Genomic DNA, 20739 nt, shown 5'->3' with positions numbered 1-20739 from the left:
ATAAGATTTTGTTATCTATTTATATATAAAATTTATCTCGGATAAAATGTGTTGAATAATAATGATTCTAACATAATGTACATTACAGTTTATTTCCTCTTTTCTTGCAGCAGACATTTTTCTTAAACTTACATAAAAACAATTGACTTATCACAGAGTCACCCGTTTAAAAAAAATCAAATTTACGTATAAAAAAAAATTGCTGATCATATAAGGAAAATGGATCCCCCGGGAGCATGTAATAAATGGAAGTGAAAATAAAGACACTATTGAGCAGCTAAAGAGCTAAAGGATACTACGCACTCCCAATTCTTCACCCGGATTAGAATTATCCTGATTTTGAGAATTTCTTTTTCTTTTTGCTTGCGAAGATTTTTTGAATGATGTTGCCACGCCCCCTTTTAAAAAAACTTTTGGAAATTACCGTAAATATAGTGAATAAAATAAATGTGAGCATTCATCCAAATGAGAGCAAGCTACAGCTGTTTCCTATCTTTGAAGAAATGTCCCCATTCGTTAGCTCTGCAAGATTTTGAGAAGATTTTGGTATTTATATTTCAGCAGATTTACAATTACTACTTAGAGTAATTTCCCCTTATTGTGACGTCAAAGTTCACGTCAGTCAAGTGTCGTCTGTCTCTTTAAAAAAAAAACCTACGCGAAATATACTGTTTTGTTTACTTAAAAGCATTATGTTCTTGAAATTACATAATTGATCTGTTTCTCAAAAGTTCTACTTTGATTCTCGCGAGATGGTATCCAGTCTAGTGAGATCGACCGACATTGAGGAATTGCATTGTGGGTCGAAATTTACTGACGCCGAAAAATTCTGTCGGATCAATGTGTAAGAAATCCATTTTGACGTCACTCGAAAGGACGATAACTCCGTTAGTCTTATGTAATGGATGTTGCGTTGTGTCAGCAGTATATTTACAATGCATGTACATAGTCGTTTATCTTGTTCTCGTGAGAGTGTGAAATAGGAAACCAAAATAACAGGGAACTACTGGGACGATTAAAACAAGGCATTACTGGTCCGATTTACTGACGCCAAAAAAATGCGTTGAATGAATGTGCAAATAGTCCGAATATTCTATTCACACACGCCTTGCCGGTAGAGCTCGCTTCGCGCCGGCACTGCGCGCCGGCGAGCTGCGCTCGCTATAAGTGTAATATTTGCTGAACTTTTATTTAAGCCTAATTTCGGAACAAATGCACATGACTTTACTCAATAAATATATGTCATAGGGAAAAGAAACTTGCTAATAAGGATTTTTTCTTTTACTCTTGTATATTGTTACCATGGTAACAAATTTAACAAAAACTATCAAAAGAAATATCTTAAATTGTGGAAGAGAGTCTACATTTAACTAAAGTTCAAAATCCAGAAGAACAAGAAATACCCTCTAAGTCTGTGAAATATGTATAATCAATGTAAAGTTTCCCAGTATCTAATATTCTAAATTATCTGCATGTAAAATACTGGCCAGGGTATATAGTTTTTACAGGTTCCTTCTTTTAAACTTAGACGAGTGTAGTTACAAAAATAAATTTTACTTACATCAAGTGTGGCTCATTGTTGTGTTTTATTTTTCGAAGAAGTTCCATTTCAATTTACATGTTATCTAAAATGAAATGTTTTGATTTAATTCTACATTATCAATCACTATCCCCAACATTTGCAATTCCATGACAAAAGCAGCCACATGTTGAAAATCCTGGGGGGGGGGGGGGGGGGGTGTCGTTGTGATGGATATTTTCTTAGAAGATGTGCTATTAAAATGATTAAACTTGTTGAAATTGTTGGAAATCTAGTTTATTCACATAAATGAGAAGATGTACAAAAGAAAAATGCAGGTTTATCATAATAATTGCAAATAAACAAGAAATATGCCTCACCAGCATGGAGCTTAATATGGGTATAGTCCATTAATGCATTTTCCATAGGCGGTAATGTTAACGTTATGGTTCATAGCTCCGGCCCTAATTTTCGTTCAGCAACGAGGGACCTCTTGAATGAAAGCTCATCAAATTGTCTCTTTCCTGTTAAAATTTCGTGGTTTGAAGTCAGATTCGTTTTCCGGCAAAATGCGTCTGTATTGAAAAACTCTGAAAATGAAAGTAAAAGTAGGGAATTTCTCAGTTTTGGAAAGGGTGTATATCAAACAATTTCATTTCTTTTCTTCAAATGATAATTCAATTTTGACACTTGTTTTGAAAATTGCAAATCCTCTTTTCTGACATGTGTCAATGATTCTGATTTAAAATGTCCCAATAAATGTATATACACTCTGCAAGTACAAGGATTATTTTGCTGTAAGGCACTACTTTGTTGTCCTACCGATTCTAAAAATAGTTAGAGGGATATACCCAATATAAAACAGTCATTGTGGTTATTTACAATTCTTAGCTTATATATTCACTCTAGACACTATACAGAACCATGATTCCAAATTTGGAAAAATTCAATACATAATTATGGATTTTGCAGCATTGATACACATGCATGAAATTTGAAGAAACAGTCCAGTCATAATTTACCTAAACAACATATAGCTCATTGGCACTCGATGCTCTTCAAATTGCATAAATTGAGGAAACTTTAATCTCAAGAATTAAAATACATGTAAAACATAAACATTCAATATTTTACCAAATTTATTTTGTTCATATTCTTATGAAAAAGCTCAATTATGTCTGATTTTATAAAAAAGATTGTCGTAAAAATCATGAGTTTTTCTTTAGTTACAAAAAAGAATTGTTTTCAAACACCACGAAAAAGGTAAAATAGAAAAGTATAGGGATTTCCCTATCCATCAAGGTATTACATGTAGGATTGGTTTATAAATAATAAAGTTATATGACTCTATAATGTGAGGCCCTCAATTCAGTTTTCGCTCCATTTTGATGCTAGCTTGAGATTACCTTACCTATGACGTCATAATGACGTCATAGTGATGAGTTGTTTTTACTCATAATATGTATTACGGTGCGACCGTTGGGGCGAGCGCAGCATGTGATAAAATAATAATTGAATTATGATAAAACAATAAAAATAAAAGTAGCGACGTAAAGTAAATGAATTTGAATGCAGAATAAAATAAACATGCCTATGTTTTCCAGTAAATTATTCATATATTCATAAGATTTTGTTATCTATTTATATATAAAATTTATCTCGGATAAAATGTGTTGAATAATAATGATTCTAACATAATGTACATTACAGTTTATTTCCTCTTTTCTTGCAGCAGACATTTTTCTTAAACTTACATAAAAACAATTGACTTATCACAGAGTCACCCGTTTAAAAAAAATCAAATTTACGTATAAAAAAAAATTGCTGATCATATAAGGAAAATGGATCCCCCGGGAGCATGTAATAAATGGAAGTGAAAATAAAGACACTATTGAGCAGCTAAAGAGCTAAAGGATACTACGCACTCCCAATTCTTCACCCGGATTAGAATTATCCTGATTTTGAGAATTTCTTTTTCTTTTTGCTTGCGAAGATTTTTTGAATGATGTTGCCACGCCCCCTTTTAAAAAAACTTTTGGAAATTACCGTAAATATAGTGAATAAAATAAATGTGAGCATTCATCCAAATGAGAGCAAGCTACAGCTGTTTCCTATCTTTGAAGAAATGTCCCCATTCGTTAGCTCTGCAAGATTTTGAGAAGATTTTGGTATTTATATTTCAGCAGATTTACAATTACTACTTAGAGTAATTTCCCCTTATTGTGACGTCAAAGTTCACGTCAGTCAAGTGTCGTCTGTCTCTTTAAAAAAAAAAACCTACGCGAAATATACTGTTTTGTTTACTTAAAAGCATTATGTTCTTGAAATTACATAATTGATCTGTTTCTCAAAAGTTCTACTTTGATTCTCGCGAGATGGTATCCAGTCTAGTGAGATCGACCGACATTGAGGAATTGCATTGTGGGTCGAAATTTACTGACGCCGAAAAATTCTGTCGGATCAATGTGTAAGAAATCCATTGTGACGTCACTCGAAAGGACGATAACTCCGTTAGTCTTATGTAATGGATGTTGCGTTGTGTCAGCAGTATATTTACAATGCATGTACATAGTCGTTTATCTTGTTCTCGTGAGAGTGTGAAATAGGAAACCAAAATTACAGGGAACTACTTGGACGATTAAAACAAGGCATTACTGGTCCGATTTACTGACGCCAAAAAAATGCGTTGAATGAATGTGCAAATAGTCCGAATATTCTATTCACACACGCCTTGCCGGTAGAGCTCGCTTCGCGCCGGCACTGCGCGCCGGCGAGCTGCGCTCGCTATAAGTGTAATATTTGCTGAACTTTTATTTAAGCCTAATTTCGGAACAAATGCACATGACTTTACTCAATAAATATATGTCATAGGGAAAAGAAACTTGCTAATAAGGATTTTTTCTTTTACTCTTGTATATTGTTACCATGGTAACAAATTTAACAAAAACTATCAAAAGAAATATCTTAAATTGTGGAAGAGAGTCTACATTTAACTAAAGTTCAAAATCCAGAAGAACAAGAAATACCCTCTAAGTCTGTGAAATATGTATAATCAATGTAAAGTTTCCCAGTATCTAATATTCTAAATTATCTGCATGTAAAATACTGGCCAGGGTATATAGTTTTTACAGGTTCCTTCTTTTAAACTTAGACGAGTGTAGTTACAAAAATAAATTTTACTTACATCAAGTGTGGCTCATTGTTGTGTTTTATTTTTCGAAGAAGTTCCATTTCAATTTACATGTTATCTAAAATGAAATGTTTTGATTTAATTCTACATTATCAATCACTATCCCCAACATTTGCAATTCCATGTCAAAAGCAGCCACATGTTGAAAATCCTGGGGGGGGGGTGTCGTTGTGATGGATATTTTCTTAGAAGATGTGCTATTAAAATGATTAAACTTGTTGAAATTGTTGGAAATCTAGTTTATTCACATAAATGAGAAGATGTACAAAAGAAAAATGCAGGTTTATCATAATAATTGCAAATAAACAAGAAATATGCCTCACCAGCATGGAGCTTAATATGGGTATAGTCCACTAATGCATTTTCCATAGGCGGTAATGTTAACGTTATGGTTCATAGCTCCGGCCCTAATTTTCGTTCAGCAACGAGGGACCTCTTGAATGAAAGCTCATCAAATTGTCTCTTTCCTGTTAAAATTTCGTGGTTTGAAGTCAGATTCGTTTTCCGGCAAAATGCGTCTGTATTGAAAAACTCTGAAAATGAAAGTAAAAGTAGGGAATTTCTCAGTTTTGGAAAGGGTGTATATCAAACAATTTCATTTCTTTTCTTCAAATGATAATTCAATTTTGACACTTGTTTTGAAAATTGCAAATCCTCTTTTCTGACATGTGTCAATGATTCTGATTTAAAATGTCCCAATAAATGTATATACACTCTGCAAGTACAAGGATTATTTTGCTGTAAGGCACTACTTTGTTGTCCTACCGATTCTAAAAATAGTTAGAGGGATATACCCAATATAAAACAGTCATTGTGGTTATTTACAATTCTTAGCTTATATATTCACTCTAGACACTATACAGAACCATGATTCCAAATTTGGAAAAATTCAATACATAATTATGGATTTTGCAGCATTGATACACATGCATGAAATTTGAAGAAACAGTCCAGTCATAATTTACCTAAACAACATATAGCTCATTGGCACTCGATGCTCTTCAAATTGCATAAATTGAGGAAACTTTAATCTCAAGAATTAAAATACATGTAAAACATAAACATTCAATATTTTACCAAATTTATTTTGTTCATATTCTCATGAAAAAGCTCAATTATGTCTGATTTTATAAAAAAATTTGTCGTAAAAATCATGAGTTTTTCTTTAGTTACAAAAAAGAATTGTTTTCAAACACCACGAAAAAGGTAAAATAGAAAAGTATAGGGATTTCCCTATCCATCAAGGTATTACATGTAGGTATTGGTTTATAAATAATAAAGTTATATGACTCTATAATGTGAGGCCCTCAATTCAGTTTCGCTCCATTTTGATGCTAGCTTGAGATTACCTTACCTATGACGTCATAATGACGTCATAGTGATGTAGTGTAAACGCATTGTATTATTGTATGTGTATTGTTATGCATGACCTCTGACCCTGGTCCACCCCAACTTTACCTGGTCCAACCTACTGGAGCTCCAGTTCTGATCCTGCCGTATACCGCACCACACCTGTTACCCTGTTTTTCCTTATATATTTTTACCATTGTCTGTTGTCTGCCGCATATTGTCAGGTAAGACACCAGATATTTGAACTATATGTTTTGTAGTTTCTCGGCTACACAACATTGGCGTCGCCGGTAAACTTTTATTGTATTTTTGTGTATTTTTGGATATTTTTGTCCACACGGCGATACACATATCGCCGATTGGATTTTCTCGGTCAAATTCGTTTTTGAGCATTATATTTTTTTATATTTTGCATTGGACGTTTATTATAAGCGTCAGGTGCGTTATTCCTGCAATTTGACCGATAATTTCATGTTTTCATAGTGTTTTTTTGTCACGGCGTGCTGACAGTTAGCACGTGCGGCGTCGTGATATTTTCATATCGGAACTCAATATTGTCATTATTTTTTCTATTGTGTATTGTCGTTTGCTTGCGTTTTCATAAGCGTACTTAGAACGAAATTTAGTATAATTCGTCTTGTATTTTTGTCACTCGTGTTTCTGTAAACACATGGGTGACCGTTTCTCATGCATGATAAGCATGAATTGTAAACACGTGTTCAAGAGTATAAAATTTTCGTAGTTTTTCAATTATTTTTCGTATTTATGTACATGTAGTATATTGTCACACTCAAGTGTTTATCTGACTTTGAGAGTCATGCTTGTGGTTATTATTGCCTAGAAAAGGTTTTTCTTATTTTTGACGTTTTGTTTACTGTTTCGGTCGTCTTGTCTGTCGCCATTTTTAGCGCCAAATCGACTGTGACGTTTTAAAGTGAAAGTAACTTTCACTTTCGATTTCACTTTTCTGAAAACGTGTTTGTTTACATTAGACTAGTTAGTAGTTTATGAAATATATTTTCAAGCTTTAGTTAGTAGTTTTAAGTAAGGTTATTATATTGTTTACATGAACATTTACTTAATTCATTAGGAGAAGTAATATTTTGAAATATTTTCTAGAACTCTTTTTGCTGCTGTAGTGTACACTATCAGTTGTGGGCAGCATTATTTGATAAGTTCACAATATCATAAGGTCTTTTCATATCTGTTGACAATTAAATTGTATAAAATTAGCTGAACATATCATAAGTTCAAGTAGTTTGGGCTATTATATTTGTAAATTTTTCAGAATTTTTAAAATTACACTTTAGAAAAAAAAATGTTTAAAAAAAAAAAGAGAATTTTTGTTTTTTTTCTAAATTTTTCAAATTGTTTTTTTTTACTGAACTAGGTTATTATTGTTCAGTCTCTGTTTTAAAACAAGTTTTTGAATTAGAGATATTTCATTTATTTGTCAAAATTAGTTCAGGCTTTGAAATTACTAAAGTTAGAACTGATTACTTAATTGTGATCACCAGCATGCAGTCAACTATGCAGTCAATAATGGACAAATCATTGACCTACCATCAATATGATCAACAATATGTATTATAATCCAATCAACATTGGATATATTATTGAGGGGGTGAGTGCACAGAGTGCATTTCAGCAACCATTAGTAGGTCCAGTGTCTATAGGCCAACTTTCCCTGCAGACAGGTACAGTGCTACATGGTCATAATGCCCCTCCAGGATTCAACCAACATTACAGTGGAATCCCTGCACCATATGGAACACCATATTCAGCTCAATACCCTCCACAAAGTGCTATTCTAAATCCATGGGGGGTAATGTCAGGTGTTTCAATGGGACCAGAAAATAACACAAATATGTTAGTTGGAAGTTCTTCCATGACACGGGGAGGTTATTTACCATCAAATGTCAATGGAATGATGCCAACTGGATATACCGTTTCAAGGGCCACTGGAACAAGTTACACTGGTACATTTTCCCAGGCACAGGGTGGTTCGACTGGTTCCATACCGCCAAGTGTTCAGGGGTTAATGATGCCATACCAAACAACATCAAGTCTAAGTGGATTTCCTTCCCATGCAGCAAGCAGTTTCCAGTCATCGGTTTCTCAGGCATCAGTACTACCGACCACCAGTGTACCCATACCACAAAGCGGCAATATACCATTCAATGGTCAGGGTACTATTGTCAACATAGTACCATCTACCACCAATATACCTATACAACAGGGTAGTTATGTACCATTTAATGGTCTGGAAACCAATGTCAATATAGTACCATCTACTACCAATGTACGCATACAACAGGGTAGTTATGTACCATTTAATGGTCTGGAAACCAATGTCAATAATGTATCACCTACAAACAATGCATCCATACCACAGGGTGGTTACGTACCAATAAGTGGTCAAGATACAAGTGTCAATAATGTACCATTTACCAACGGCGTACCAATACCACAGGGCATCTATATACCGATGAGTAGTCATAGTACGAATCTCAACATGGTACCACGTACATATACCAACAGTACTCCTATACCACAGGGCGGTTACTTACCGATTAGTGGTCAGGGTACAAACGTCAATAATGTACCACCTACAAACAATGCATACATACCACAGAGTGGTTACGTACCAATTAGTGATCATGGTACAAATGCCAACATAGTACCACTTACAAACATTGCACCTGTGCCACATGGCGGTTCCGTACCATTCAGTGGTCAAGGTACAAACTCAAACCTGGTAACAGCCATTACACCACAAGCGGGTTACATTCCATGTACTAGTCAAGGTGTTGATCTCAAGGTTATGTCACAAACATTGTACCCACCAGTTCAATCAACACAGAACTCAAATACTTCCAACCAGTATGTGCCATGTACACCAAATCAGGCTATGCTAAACAGCACTAAACAACAGGTACTGACACAAAATCATATTCAACCACCACCAGGATTCCAACAACTACAGTCACAACAGGTTTCACAACAGAGATATGCTCCGACATTGCCAACACAAAATCAGCTGACACAACAAGTTTACACTCAAGCATTACCAACACCAGTCGGCATTCAGCAGCAACAACAACACAATTTACAGACACTACTCAATCAGAAGACCACTCCAACACAGCAGTACACCATTCAACAATTGCAAAATGCAGGTCATCTTGGTCAAGTACATCAACAAACTCAAATGCGAGATGTACCATGTCAAATACTGCAAAATGTACCATGCCAAAATACATGTATTGCACCAGCTCTGATGCAGGATCTGACCCCAGGCCTAACGGATCAAGTCAGTCGGACTCTGTTACATGGCAGTAACATACCTCCCCATGGAACAGGTTTGACAGTTACGGGTAGCATTCAGTACCAAGTCAATCTGGCAAAGTTGCAAGGTGGTTATGAACCACTAATGGCTTCAGCCAGTACTGAATCTATTACTGGAAATGTGGAGAAGATTTCCAAGATGCAGATGCCTTGCTACAATTCTGAGTCGGTCCAGACAGTGGGCGCTTTAAAACCGCTAACTGTTGAGGTATCTGACCAGGGTTCTTCAGTGTCTGGCAATATCCTTGAAACAGTCAAAGCAAGCATTTGTTCTGACCATGCACGGATCACACAGCCCTATGGATCTAAGCAAACACTCATGTTATTGCAGCAGTGCCAACAACCACATTTGCAAGGTGTACTTGCGCCACTCCTAGCACTTCAGTTGCCTCCTGAACAATACATGGCACAACCTCAACATCAGCCAATCATGTCGCTCTCACCACACCAACAGTTTGTAGAATGTTCACAAGAGCAGCAGATGACACTGACCACTATCGAGCAGCAACCTGCAACAATGCTTCTAAAGCAACACTTGTCAACCCTGCCATCATCCCCAGATCACGCTAACACAAAAAGTGGTAACATACACAATGATTGTGGTGAAGATGATAGGCGAGATGTTTGGAATGAACATGAAATGTCAGATTTTGCTGAGGCACTGACTGACGGAAGAGAGCAGCCAGAGGTGTTTGATACACCTGAAGAAGACGCTTTGCTGCGGACAGTCAAGAGACACTATGTTGAGGTCTATAAACGGCTGTCCACCCTGAAGAATCATGTCGACTCTTTGGTCACAGACATGCAGACCATCACAAAGGGAATGGAAGCAATTGATCTTGAGCAGAATCATCTGAAATATGACTGCTAGTGAGAAATAACTGTAAATTTGTTAATAACTTGTTATGATTCATTAAGCAGAATGTTACATGTATCAAGACATTTGCAGCTGCTGATAAATTTATGTTATTGACAAACCAGTATGAACAACAATTAAATGCTATACAGTTGTGAAAGTAACTCAAATACTGCCTGACTATCACTATTTTAGTAAACATTTGTTTCAAAACCAGTTTTCGTATTAGAACTTGTAATTATTAGTTATGTAGTATTTGCTAGTAGTTTTCTTGATTAGTATAAACAAAATACTGGTACAATATGCATTTGTTTCAATAAGTAAGATAAACATCATGTTCTGAACAAGTCAGTAGAATGTTATATGTTCGTCATTTGCTCTATTGAAGTTCAATATACTTAAATTATCATATTATTAGTATGTTATTCATGGACCTTGTATTTCAGTGGATGAAGAAGTTGAGTTCCAAAACCAGGGTCACGTCAAATTTATAGTTTATTATTACCAATAACAGTATACTTAGTCAATATGTGTCATGTAACTTTTTATAGTTAATATATTCCCCGTCCATGTTTTCATATTTTTGGTTGTTCATATTTTGATACAGTGTGTAGTTGAAAGAAGCATTCCTTTTCATGTAAAACTAGTTTGTTTTGTTATTTATTATACAAGAAATAATTTGTTAGTCAAGAAAGGATGATTGGATTTGTCATAATTAGATTTACTTAGTAATCCATTTTGTGCTTTCAATTGAACAATTGGTATTTGATAGCTCTCCGTTGCTGTTAAGTTAGTTAATCTACCGATATATATAGGAAACATCAGCTACTGCTTCAACATCCTCAAAGGCTTCTATAGACATACATACAAACAATTATGGATTCTGACATAATGCAACAGAAGACCATGTCCAAGTTACAGAATGGTCAGCTAGATCAACAGGACTTTTCCGAAGTTCATGACGGAGCAGAATGTTCTACGGATCATGAGACGGCGGACTAAGAATGTTGCATCTTAAACTCAGCTGTAGATTTTACCATATGGATCAGAGCCTTTTTCCACATAGGCCCACATTAGTTATTGTTTATCTTGGTATATACCTACCTTCACTTCACCAGAATAAAGCTGCATTTAGACAATAATTTGTTGGTATATAATTGTACATACCGTACAAGTGTTTGTTAGTGGACTCTGATCACTCCATTACATAGAGGCCTTACCTTGCTCAGCATTGTCTGTATCCTAACTGTGAAAGGAGGGGAGGATCACCTTCAGCACCAGCACATCTTCAAGATATTTAGAAATATACGTCCCGTTTACTTAATTGACGAGACTGCATGCGATGAGCCAACTCCAGTACTCAAAATTCATATCTTTGATAATAGGTGCCTCAGGACGCTGATGTCCACAGCGCCATCACATTGTAATGTTCCTGCTAAATTTAGGGCTAGATATTGTTCTGCCCAATTCAAGTGGGATTTGTACTTAATCTCGTTGTATTTTCATATGGTAGTTTTCTTAAATAATTCCTCCAAAACTTTTTTAGAGAAATTTTAGCATATTTTTCAGTATCTTGTATTGTCAACCCTTTTAAAAAAGAGATTACCTACTGTAGTCTATATACATTCATCTTTTTATTATAAAACGGGGAGGAGTGTAGTGTAAACGCATTGTATTATTGTATGTGTATTGTTATGCATGACCTCTGACCCTGGTCCACCCCAACCTTACCTGGTCCAACCTACTGGAGCTCCAGTTCTGATCCTGCCGTATACCGCACCACACCTGTTACCCTGTTTTTCCTTATATATTTTTACCATTGTCTGTTGTCTGCCGCATATTGTCAGGTAAGACACCAGATATTTGAACTATATGTTTTGTAGTTTCTCGGCTACACAACAGTGATGAGTTGTTTTTACTCATAATATGTATTACGGTGCGACCGTTGGGGCGAGCGCAGCATGTGATAAAATAATAATTGAATTATGATAAAACAATAAAAATAAAAGTAGCGACGTAAAGTAAATGAATTTGAATGCAGAATAAAATAAACATGCCTATGTTTTCCAGTTAATTTTCATTATTCATATTTTCATAAGATTTTGTTATCTATTTATATATAAAATTTATCTCGGATAAAATGTGTTGAATAATAATGATTCTAACATAATGTACATTACAGTTTATTTCCTCTTTTCTTGCAGCAGACATTTTTCTTAAACTTACATAAAAACAATTGACTTATCACAGAGTCACCCGTTTAAAAAAAATCAAATTTACGTATAAAAAAAAATTGCTGATCATATAAGGAAAATGGATCCCCCGGGAGCATGTAATAAATGGAAGTGAAAATAAAGACACTATTGAGCAGCTAAAGAGCTAAAGGATACTACGCACTCCCAATTCTTCACCCGGATTAGAATTATCCTGATTTTGAGAATTTCTTTTTCTTTTTGCTTGCGAAGATTTTTTGAATGATGTTGCCACGCCCCCTTTTAAAAAAACTTTTGGAAATTACCGTAAATATAGTGAATAAAATAAATGTGAGCATTCATCCAAATGAGAGCAAGCTACAGCTGTTTCCTATATATCTTTGAAGAAATGTCCCCATTCGTTAGCTCTGCAAGATTTTGAGAAGATTTTGAGAAGATTTTGGTATTTATATTTCAGCAGATTTACAATTACTACTTAGAGTAATTTCCCCTTATTGTGACGTCAAAGTTCACGTCAGTCAAGTGTCGTCTGTCTCTTTAAAAAAAACCCTACGCGAAATATACTGTTTTGTTTACTTAAAAGCATTATGTTCTTGAAATTACATAATTTATCTGTTTCTCAAAAGTTCTACTTTGATTCTCGCGAGATGGTATCCAGTCTAGTGAGATCGACCGACATTGAGGAATTGCATTGTGGGTCGAAATTTACTGACGCCGAAAAATTCTGTCGGATCAATGTGTAAGAAATCCATTGTGACGTCACTCGAAAGGACGATAACTCCGTTAGTCTTATGTAATGGATTTTGCGTTGTGTCAGCAGTATATTTACGATGCATGTACATAGTCGTTTATCTTGTTCTCGTGAGAGTGTGAAATAGGAAACCATAATTACAGGGAACTACTGGGACGATTAAAACAAGGCATTACTGGTCCGATTTACTGACGCCAAAAAAATGCGTTGAATGAATGTGCAAATAGTCCGAATATTCTATTCTATTCTATTCTATTCTATTCTGCCTTGCCGGTAGAGCTCGCTTCGCGCCGGCACTGCGCGCCGGCGAGCTGCGCTCGCTATAAGTGTAATATTTGCTGAACTTTTATTTAAGCCAAATTTCGGAACAAATGCACCATGACTTTACTCAATAAATATATGTCATAGGGAAAAGAAACTTGCTAATAAGGATTTTTTCTTTTACTCTTGTATATTGTTACCATGGTAACAAATTTAACATAAATTATCAAAAGAAATATCTTAAATTGTGGAAGAGAGTCTACATTTAACTAAAGTTCAAAATCCAGAAGAACAAGAAATACCCTCTAAGTCTGTGAAATATGTATAATCAATGTAAAGTTTCCCAGTATCTAATATTCTAAATTATCTGCATGTAAAATACTGGCCAGGGTATATAGTTTTTACAGGTTCCTTCTTTTAAACTTAGACGAGTGTAGTTACAAAAATAAATTTTACTTACATCAAGTGTGGCTCATTGTTGTGTTTTATTTTTCGAAGAAGTTCTATTTCAATTTTCATGTTATCTAAAATGAAATGTTTTGATTTAATTCTACATTATCAATCACTATCCCCAACATGGCATATATACAGTATAATGTTTAATTTTCATGTCGCTGTTTTTCCTGAGGGATGAGCTTTTCGTTACAGTCACGCCGAAACATGCATACTACAGTACACGCAAACGTATAGATATAGTATAGACACCTATACATGTAAGGAAATGACATTCTTTTCATGTTTTGTCAATAGGAAACGGGACAGATCTCGATAAGATCAAAGAGCAATGATATATATTTAGGCGGGAAAATCATTACTTCCCTGTAGTGATAAAACAAACGAAGAAAGATAAATAAGACAGAAAGTGAGAGGAATGGAGAGGGGAAGCTAATACTTGATGGAGAGGGAAGTAACAATCGAGGAGAAGAGCGAAAGATGAGACATGGCAACCCGCCATTCAATTACTTATTTGTGTCGCACTGGCGAGACTGTAAAGTGACACTGTTTATTCATATGTACTTCTGTATTTATTTTTCGTAAATCAAACGGCTGAGAGACATTACCAAATCTTCCACCAGACATGAAGTCTGATCACGTACTTAGTAAATTCAAAATTTACCTTATATATCACTAGAAACAAACCATATACTATAATGAGGGAATGTAAATATAAGCATTAAATGATTTATTTTTGACGTCGTCGTGTCAATATATGTTAATAATGCTATAATATTAACACTGTAAAATTAGATACTAAGTTCTTGATTACAAAATATTAACTATTCCCTCCATAAAAAGAAAAAAGGAATCAAACAAATTGATGATGATAAAAAACTTTATTTACATGATTATTTTCTCCGATATTATATAAAAAAGAAATGCATGTGCATACATCAAATACCCCTACCCCTCCCCCAAATAAATCCATCTTGGAAAAAAAAATATGCTCATTTCCGTTCAATCTCGAAATCAAAATCGCACATGCTTTGATAATGATACACACTATACTATAAGCACATATTGAAAACAGCATCGATTGATTAATGATTTCAATTGGAGAACATACAATATGTTCAAAAGATACATTTAAAAAAATGTTCGCACATGCTCTGATAATGATACACACTATACTATAAGCACATATTAATAACAGCATCGATTGATTAAAGATTTCAATTGGAGTACATAAATTATGTTCAAAAGAAACATTTTAAAAAATGTAAGTGGTAACACTTCGTATCATCACAAGTTAAAAAATAAAATTAAACACGCGACAGAATTAAAAAAAAAATCATATCTTTATCAAATGTGTGTCTGATTTGCTTTGGCTATATCGTAGACGCTCATGTTACTTTGGTGACGTAACAACTAATGTTGGAATGAATTGAATTTTTACTGCGTATCAAACTTCACCAAAAAAGGACTAATACGTAGATCCATGTCCATATCACGCCAAGATATTTGATAGAATGTGATTTGAATTTAACTCGTTGTTTTCTATTCCCTAGCCTTGGAAATTCTTATACACTCTAGCCTGCTTATTTTTTCAATTCTATTTTACACGACGTACCATGTTAAAATAGATTGAGATATGTCTCGATTTGTTCCCAAGTAACTCGGTATCAGATTAAATCTGCTCATGTGTACGATTCTACACTGTCTTTCGTCTGCTCACATGTATGAGTCCACGCTGTCTTTCGTAGGTGTGTCCTTACTAGGGAAATCGTCCCCGGAAGACATGGTAGCCAAGCTTGTATTCTTGTTTTTGGGATGAGAATCGGAAGTACTCAGTACCCCAGTAGAGTCGATACTCTCCGGTGGCTGTCGTCTGCAAAGTCCAAAGACGCGATGTAAACCTGCAATTTTGTCAAAGGCGCGGCGAAATTTGGTATTCGTAAAGTAGTAGACGAGCCAGTTGATCGAGGGATGGAGATGGGCAAAGACGGTCACATACAGATGGGCTTCATGTGGGAAAGTGTCATTTCTGTCTACCACGATGATGAGAGCATACGGGATCCAGCATGTGGCGAAAACCGCGTAAATTATGAACAGAGTTCGCGCCAGACTGATGGAGGATTTGGATGGCTGATCTCGAACTTGGTGCTTTTTCATCCTCTTTGTGCTTTTGGTCACCATGATGTAGATGTTTAGATACGAGAACCCCGTAACAAGAACCGGAATCCAGACTAGAGTTACCGAAAACACGACAGTGTAGTAATACGTTGCCATCCGATCCCAAATACACTCCAGGCTCTTTCTGTCGAAAGAATGATCACCAATTCCCGCCAAATTCAAAAGCACCAGCAGAAGACCAACGGAGTACAGCGATATACACATCAATATGCATGTGGGTTTCTTGAAAATTTTATCGTAGTATTGATGATGGCAGATAAAAATGTATCGGTTGAAACTCATCAATGCAATTGTACCTAGCGAGTTCACGCAGGACATCGTGCAACCGTACGCTATGAACTGACAAAGCCCTGGGTACAAGCTGAAGAAATTTTCGCCCTCTAGCTTTGCTGTAAAATAAAAAAGATCATTATGTTAATCTATTGATGCAAGCAATAAGACCCACATTAGCGAGCAATATATTTTATATTTAAATCAAAAGTAACCAAAAAATCGTATATTTACCAACAATGCTCATGCCGTCAGCCACAAGCGTTACATACATGTCGGATATCGCCAAATTTGCGATGAAGATGGACTCTAGCGATTTCATGTCTTTCATCACGCAGAGCGCTAACAAAATCAGGATATTCCCACATGTTCCCACTAGACCCGCCAAGAGGAGGATCACAATGACGGAAATCGCCACCCCCGGGGATTCCGTCAAAAATTGATACCGGTCAAATAACCCCGGATCCGAAAAACCCGGAATGGCACTGGTAGTGTCGTTTGATAAATTCATGGTGCCCCAACAAAACAAATGTCACTGGCTGAAGAAAAAAATCAACTGAAAGTTGTGATCACTTTAATCTTTGGGTGTCTTATGAATAAACAGGGCGAAAACATTTGATATAATTGGTTTCCAACTGTAAACAGATAATTCCGGTTAAATAAGGGAGACTTCCTGTGTCCATTGTTTCTCCTGTACTTTAAATCGAGAATGAGAAGTTAAACGGAAAAGTGGTCTATAGTGTCCATATATATATATATAGTTATTGAGGAAGTGTTTATTTCAAAATGTCAGTCAAGGATAGGCATGTGATGTTGTGATTTTCGAGAAAACCTCATCCCACCCTTTAATTGCCTCTAAAGTTCATGCAAAACACATCTGCCATGATCTGGAGAAGATTACTAATTTCATTGCAGGTACAAAATGTGTATTTCAGGAGGCGTTAATTTCTTCCTGTTGGAACGAACACGGAAATTGACACTTGTTAATATATCATTCTAAATCTTCGGCGAGTCGATCATTTCGATTTTTTTTTTTTCAAATTTCTTACAAAAAAAATTTGAAAAAGACATATTCATGTCGCTCTTTTGACTATTATATCTTATAATTATAAAGTATTTTGTCAAATTTTATTCCTCAATCATGCGTCCAAAATATAGCCTTTTTCAAACATTTTCTCCTCTTTATTATTAAAAAAAAACACTTTAAATAAGGAATAAGGAATCATTCTTTGAATATTATGAGGTGATAATTTTGGTTGGGGCGTGATCAAATCCAATAAAGCCCGAAGGGCTTTATGAATTGATAGATTTGATCACGCCCCGACCGAAATTATCACCTCATAATATTCAAAGAATGATTCCTTATTACTTATATTTATATAATTTTAGGCCATCGTACGATTAAATATTTAAATATAAATAAACAAACCCCGCTGGAGCCTCAATCTGGCTGCATTTGTATTATGGGTTATATAGTACAAAATCAATACTATATAAATAGTGCCTGTTTGGGAGGGTAACAGTTGAAATTGACACCCCTCGAAAACCATTGTCAACCGACGCGAAGCGGAGGTTGACAATGGTTTTCGAGGGGTGTCAATTTCAACTGTTATCCTCCCAAACAGGCACTATTTATTTTGTTATACTGAATGTCTTTTTTAAAATTTTTAAGAAAATTTTACTGCTTTTATATAGGAATAACGTGAATTCTACAGCGAACCGTACGCGCATAATTTTCGCGCATGTAACATTTTTTAATGTTTCCCGTTGCCAAGTGCGTTGCTAACGCTGAGGGTAATAGTAAATATTATTAACTGCGTCTTAACCAATCAGATTTCAGTATTTAACATGAAAGTATAACAATAAGTGTTATCACAGGCAAAAACATTGGAATATGTAAATATAAAAATATACATGTAATACCAATACACTTTTTAAAAAAATGAATGGTAATACAGACTTCGAGTACTGTTGTTATTGAAAATTGAACGTCAACCATTTCCCATGCTAACATAATGGGGAAAAATACACCGAATGTAAATATGTATACATAAGTGTATGCCAAAGACATTGCATGAAATGCGTGGAAGTAAAATCAAAGTACTGAAAGTACTATCAGACGGAGGCATCATTTTGGAGGAAGTTAAACCAATGACAATATATGATTTTTTGATTTAAGGAATAACAGTGCGCTTACCGCTTATCATGTTAGAATATTCGCGAAGCGGTTTAGTATTATTGCGCGAGGATATTTTTTTAAGGTTGACATCAGAGTTAGGTAAATAATATTAAAATAATTACTGTTCTTCTCTTATTTCAACCTTATAAGTTTGTTATATTACTTATTAAAGGTGTTTATTTTTTACAAAAAAGGAAGGAGGAAATTATTTTGCATCACAAAACAACATGGGAAACTGTACATGTTTATTTTAAATGCATACAACTCGAATTACTCTTATGTAATTAGATTAAGTATCATTATATTTCCTGTGTATATTGACTTGCAAACCCACACCTGTTCAAGACAAAAGATAGCCTCTAAATTGCAAACTACTTCGTCTAACCGTACATCCATCCCTACCCCCCCCCCCTTTTTTTTTTATCTTACAGAAGGGGTATCTTGATTACTGAGTGTCGTCGATACAGATATTCTCTTATTATGATCGTTAAAAGAGAGAGAGAGAGAGAGAGAGAGAGAGAGAGAGAGAGAGAGAGAGAGAGAGAGAGAGAGAGAGAGAGAGAGAGAGAGAGAGAGAGATTTTGAATTTGCAGAGAACTCAAGTTCAGTTACATGGTACCAGTTTTAATGATATATATTATCGCTATTGTTTGTATCATATAAAAGATTTCATGTCAATGCTATCTAATTTTTTTTTCACGCGCAACACTCTTATCAGCTTGTTAAAACACACTTGCGGGGGGGGGGGGGGGGGTGCAGTGGAAAAGAATGATACGTCAATTGATAATACGCGAACGAAGAAGCACACCATGTTTATTCATTGAATCTCGTAATTATTTAGTATTTCGTCCACCGCTAGATGGTGCTTAGGGAATCCTTATTATTTGACGTCACGGGCTTTAGACAATCACAATATACGGAGGCTGTTATACAGCCACCGTCTAAAAAGGGATTAAACGGCAAAGTGTTTTTCTACATGTATGTGTGTTTCAAACGGGTTATTTAATGCGGGTCATCTATTTATTTAGTTATTTAGTTTATTTTTTGGGTAAAAGCTTGCTACTTTCATACCCGCATGAATTAAAGATGAAATAAATATATGACTGGCATCATGCAGTTATCCTCGTACGCGCATCTTCTATGAACCACCAACGTAAAATAACAATCATCGCTTACGGTTTGAAATTTGGGAGATTGCTAATCAAAGCCATGCTTGTCTCTCTATTCACCTTTTGCATGCCACCAACTTGTTCAGTACTGACTGAAGACAGTACATGTATCTAAAAGTCTAACGCGGCGAATTATAACCGAGAGAATTAGACTTAAATATTAGAATAGAAAAGAGCTAACAATAGAAGAACGTGTTCGAGAAGTTGTCTTTGTGCAATATGATTAGTTTGAAAGGAAAAAACCCAAATCTATACATTTGTGTAATCAATCGACCAAGATGGTACCTTGCAGACCACTATTCACCTTATTGACCAATCCAGCAAACTATTGGGGAAAAAACTCTACCGGTATTCTGTAATTAATCGCTGAAAAAATTGTAAAAATCTGACTTGACAGTTCACTTGTATCAAACCTAATGTGATAAGATCGTCTGACAGATTTATATTTAATCGATACAGGTTTTTTTATAGGCCTATGGCTTCTTGATTCTATGACATTAAGCTTTATAATGGCCGATAAGATCTCTGGAACATGTAAAATTGACCCGTATAGGCCGCTGTCATGACATATCAGATATTTATAGACGCGGCGATGAAAACAGGTACGTTTTCAGGCTTTTAAAAATTAGTTGTCTTACCACGTTATATTTTTCATGAAAGCCATTTCAACTCTATCCCAGGCCTTATTTTATATTGAATTTGATATCTGTAATAGTATTTGTGAATAAATTTATATATCTGTATAAATAATACTACACTGTACTAGCTAGGCCTATACATGTAGCCTCTATATACATTAGTTTACATAGTTAATTTAGCAATGTGACGATTGAGTAAAAGTTACCCCCCCCCCCCCGAAAAAAAGACAGGGATAACCGATATGTGTAACACGACACGGTATTTTGGAATTTAAACATAGTAGGCTGTACATGAGTCGTAGTATCGTTTTTTGGGAAATAACTATGGAGGCACAGCTGGGTATAATTTCTATGCATCTGATTC

The 20739-nt window shown here is 35.2% G+C and overlaps 1 protein-coding gene across 2 annotated transcripts; it reads right to left on the bottom strand.

The window, feature by feature from the left end:
- Positions 1 to 14809: 14809 nt before the first annotated feature.
- LOC105320719 (melatonin receptor type 1A-like) lies at positions 14810 to 17108 on the bottom strand. 2 transcript variants are annotated; one of them, NM_001308835.1, is given in 3 exon segments: positions 14810 to 16090; positions 16093 to 16508; positions 16624 to 17100. In NM_001308835.1, coding segments are annotated over 3 exon segments (819 nt in total). In that variant the 5' UTR covers positions 16901 to 17100; the 3' UTR covers positions 14810 to 15964.
- Positions 17109 to 20739: the final 3631 nt, after the last annotated feature.

Source organism: Magallana gigas, chromosome 9, assembly GCF_963853765.1.
Source record: "Magallana gigas chromosome 9, xbMagGiga1.1, whole genome shotgun sequence".
NCBI classification, from domain to species: Eukaryota; Metazoa; Mollusca; class Bivalvia; order Ostreida; family Ostreidae; genus Magallana; species Magallana gigas.
This window is presented reverse-complemented; position numbering and strand designations above follow the sequence as displayed.

What these genes read in the sequence shown, in the direction of transcription:
- LOC105320719 (XM_066070445.1), bottom strand. Translation starts at nt 16,900, where the DNA reads ATGAATTTATCAAACGACACTACCAGTGCCATTCCGGGTTTTTCGGAT. An exon ending in TGACGGCATGAGCATTGTTG is followed by an intron (nt 16,509 to 16,623) that starts GTAAATATACGA and finishes TTTATTTTACAG; the next exon opens with CAAAGCTAGAGGGCGAAAAT.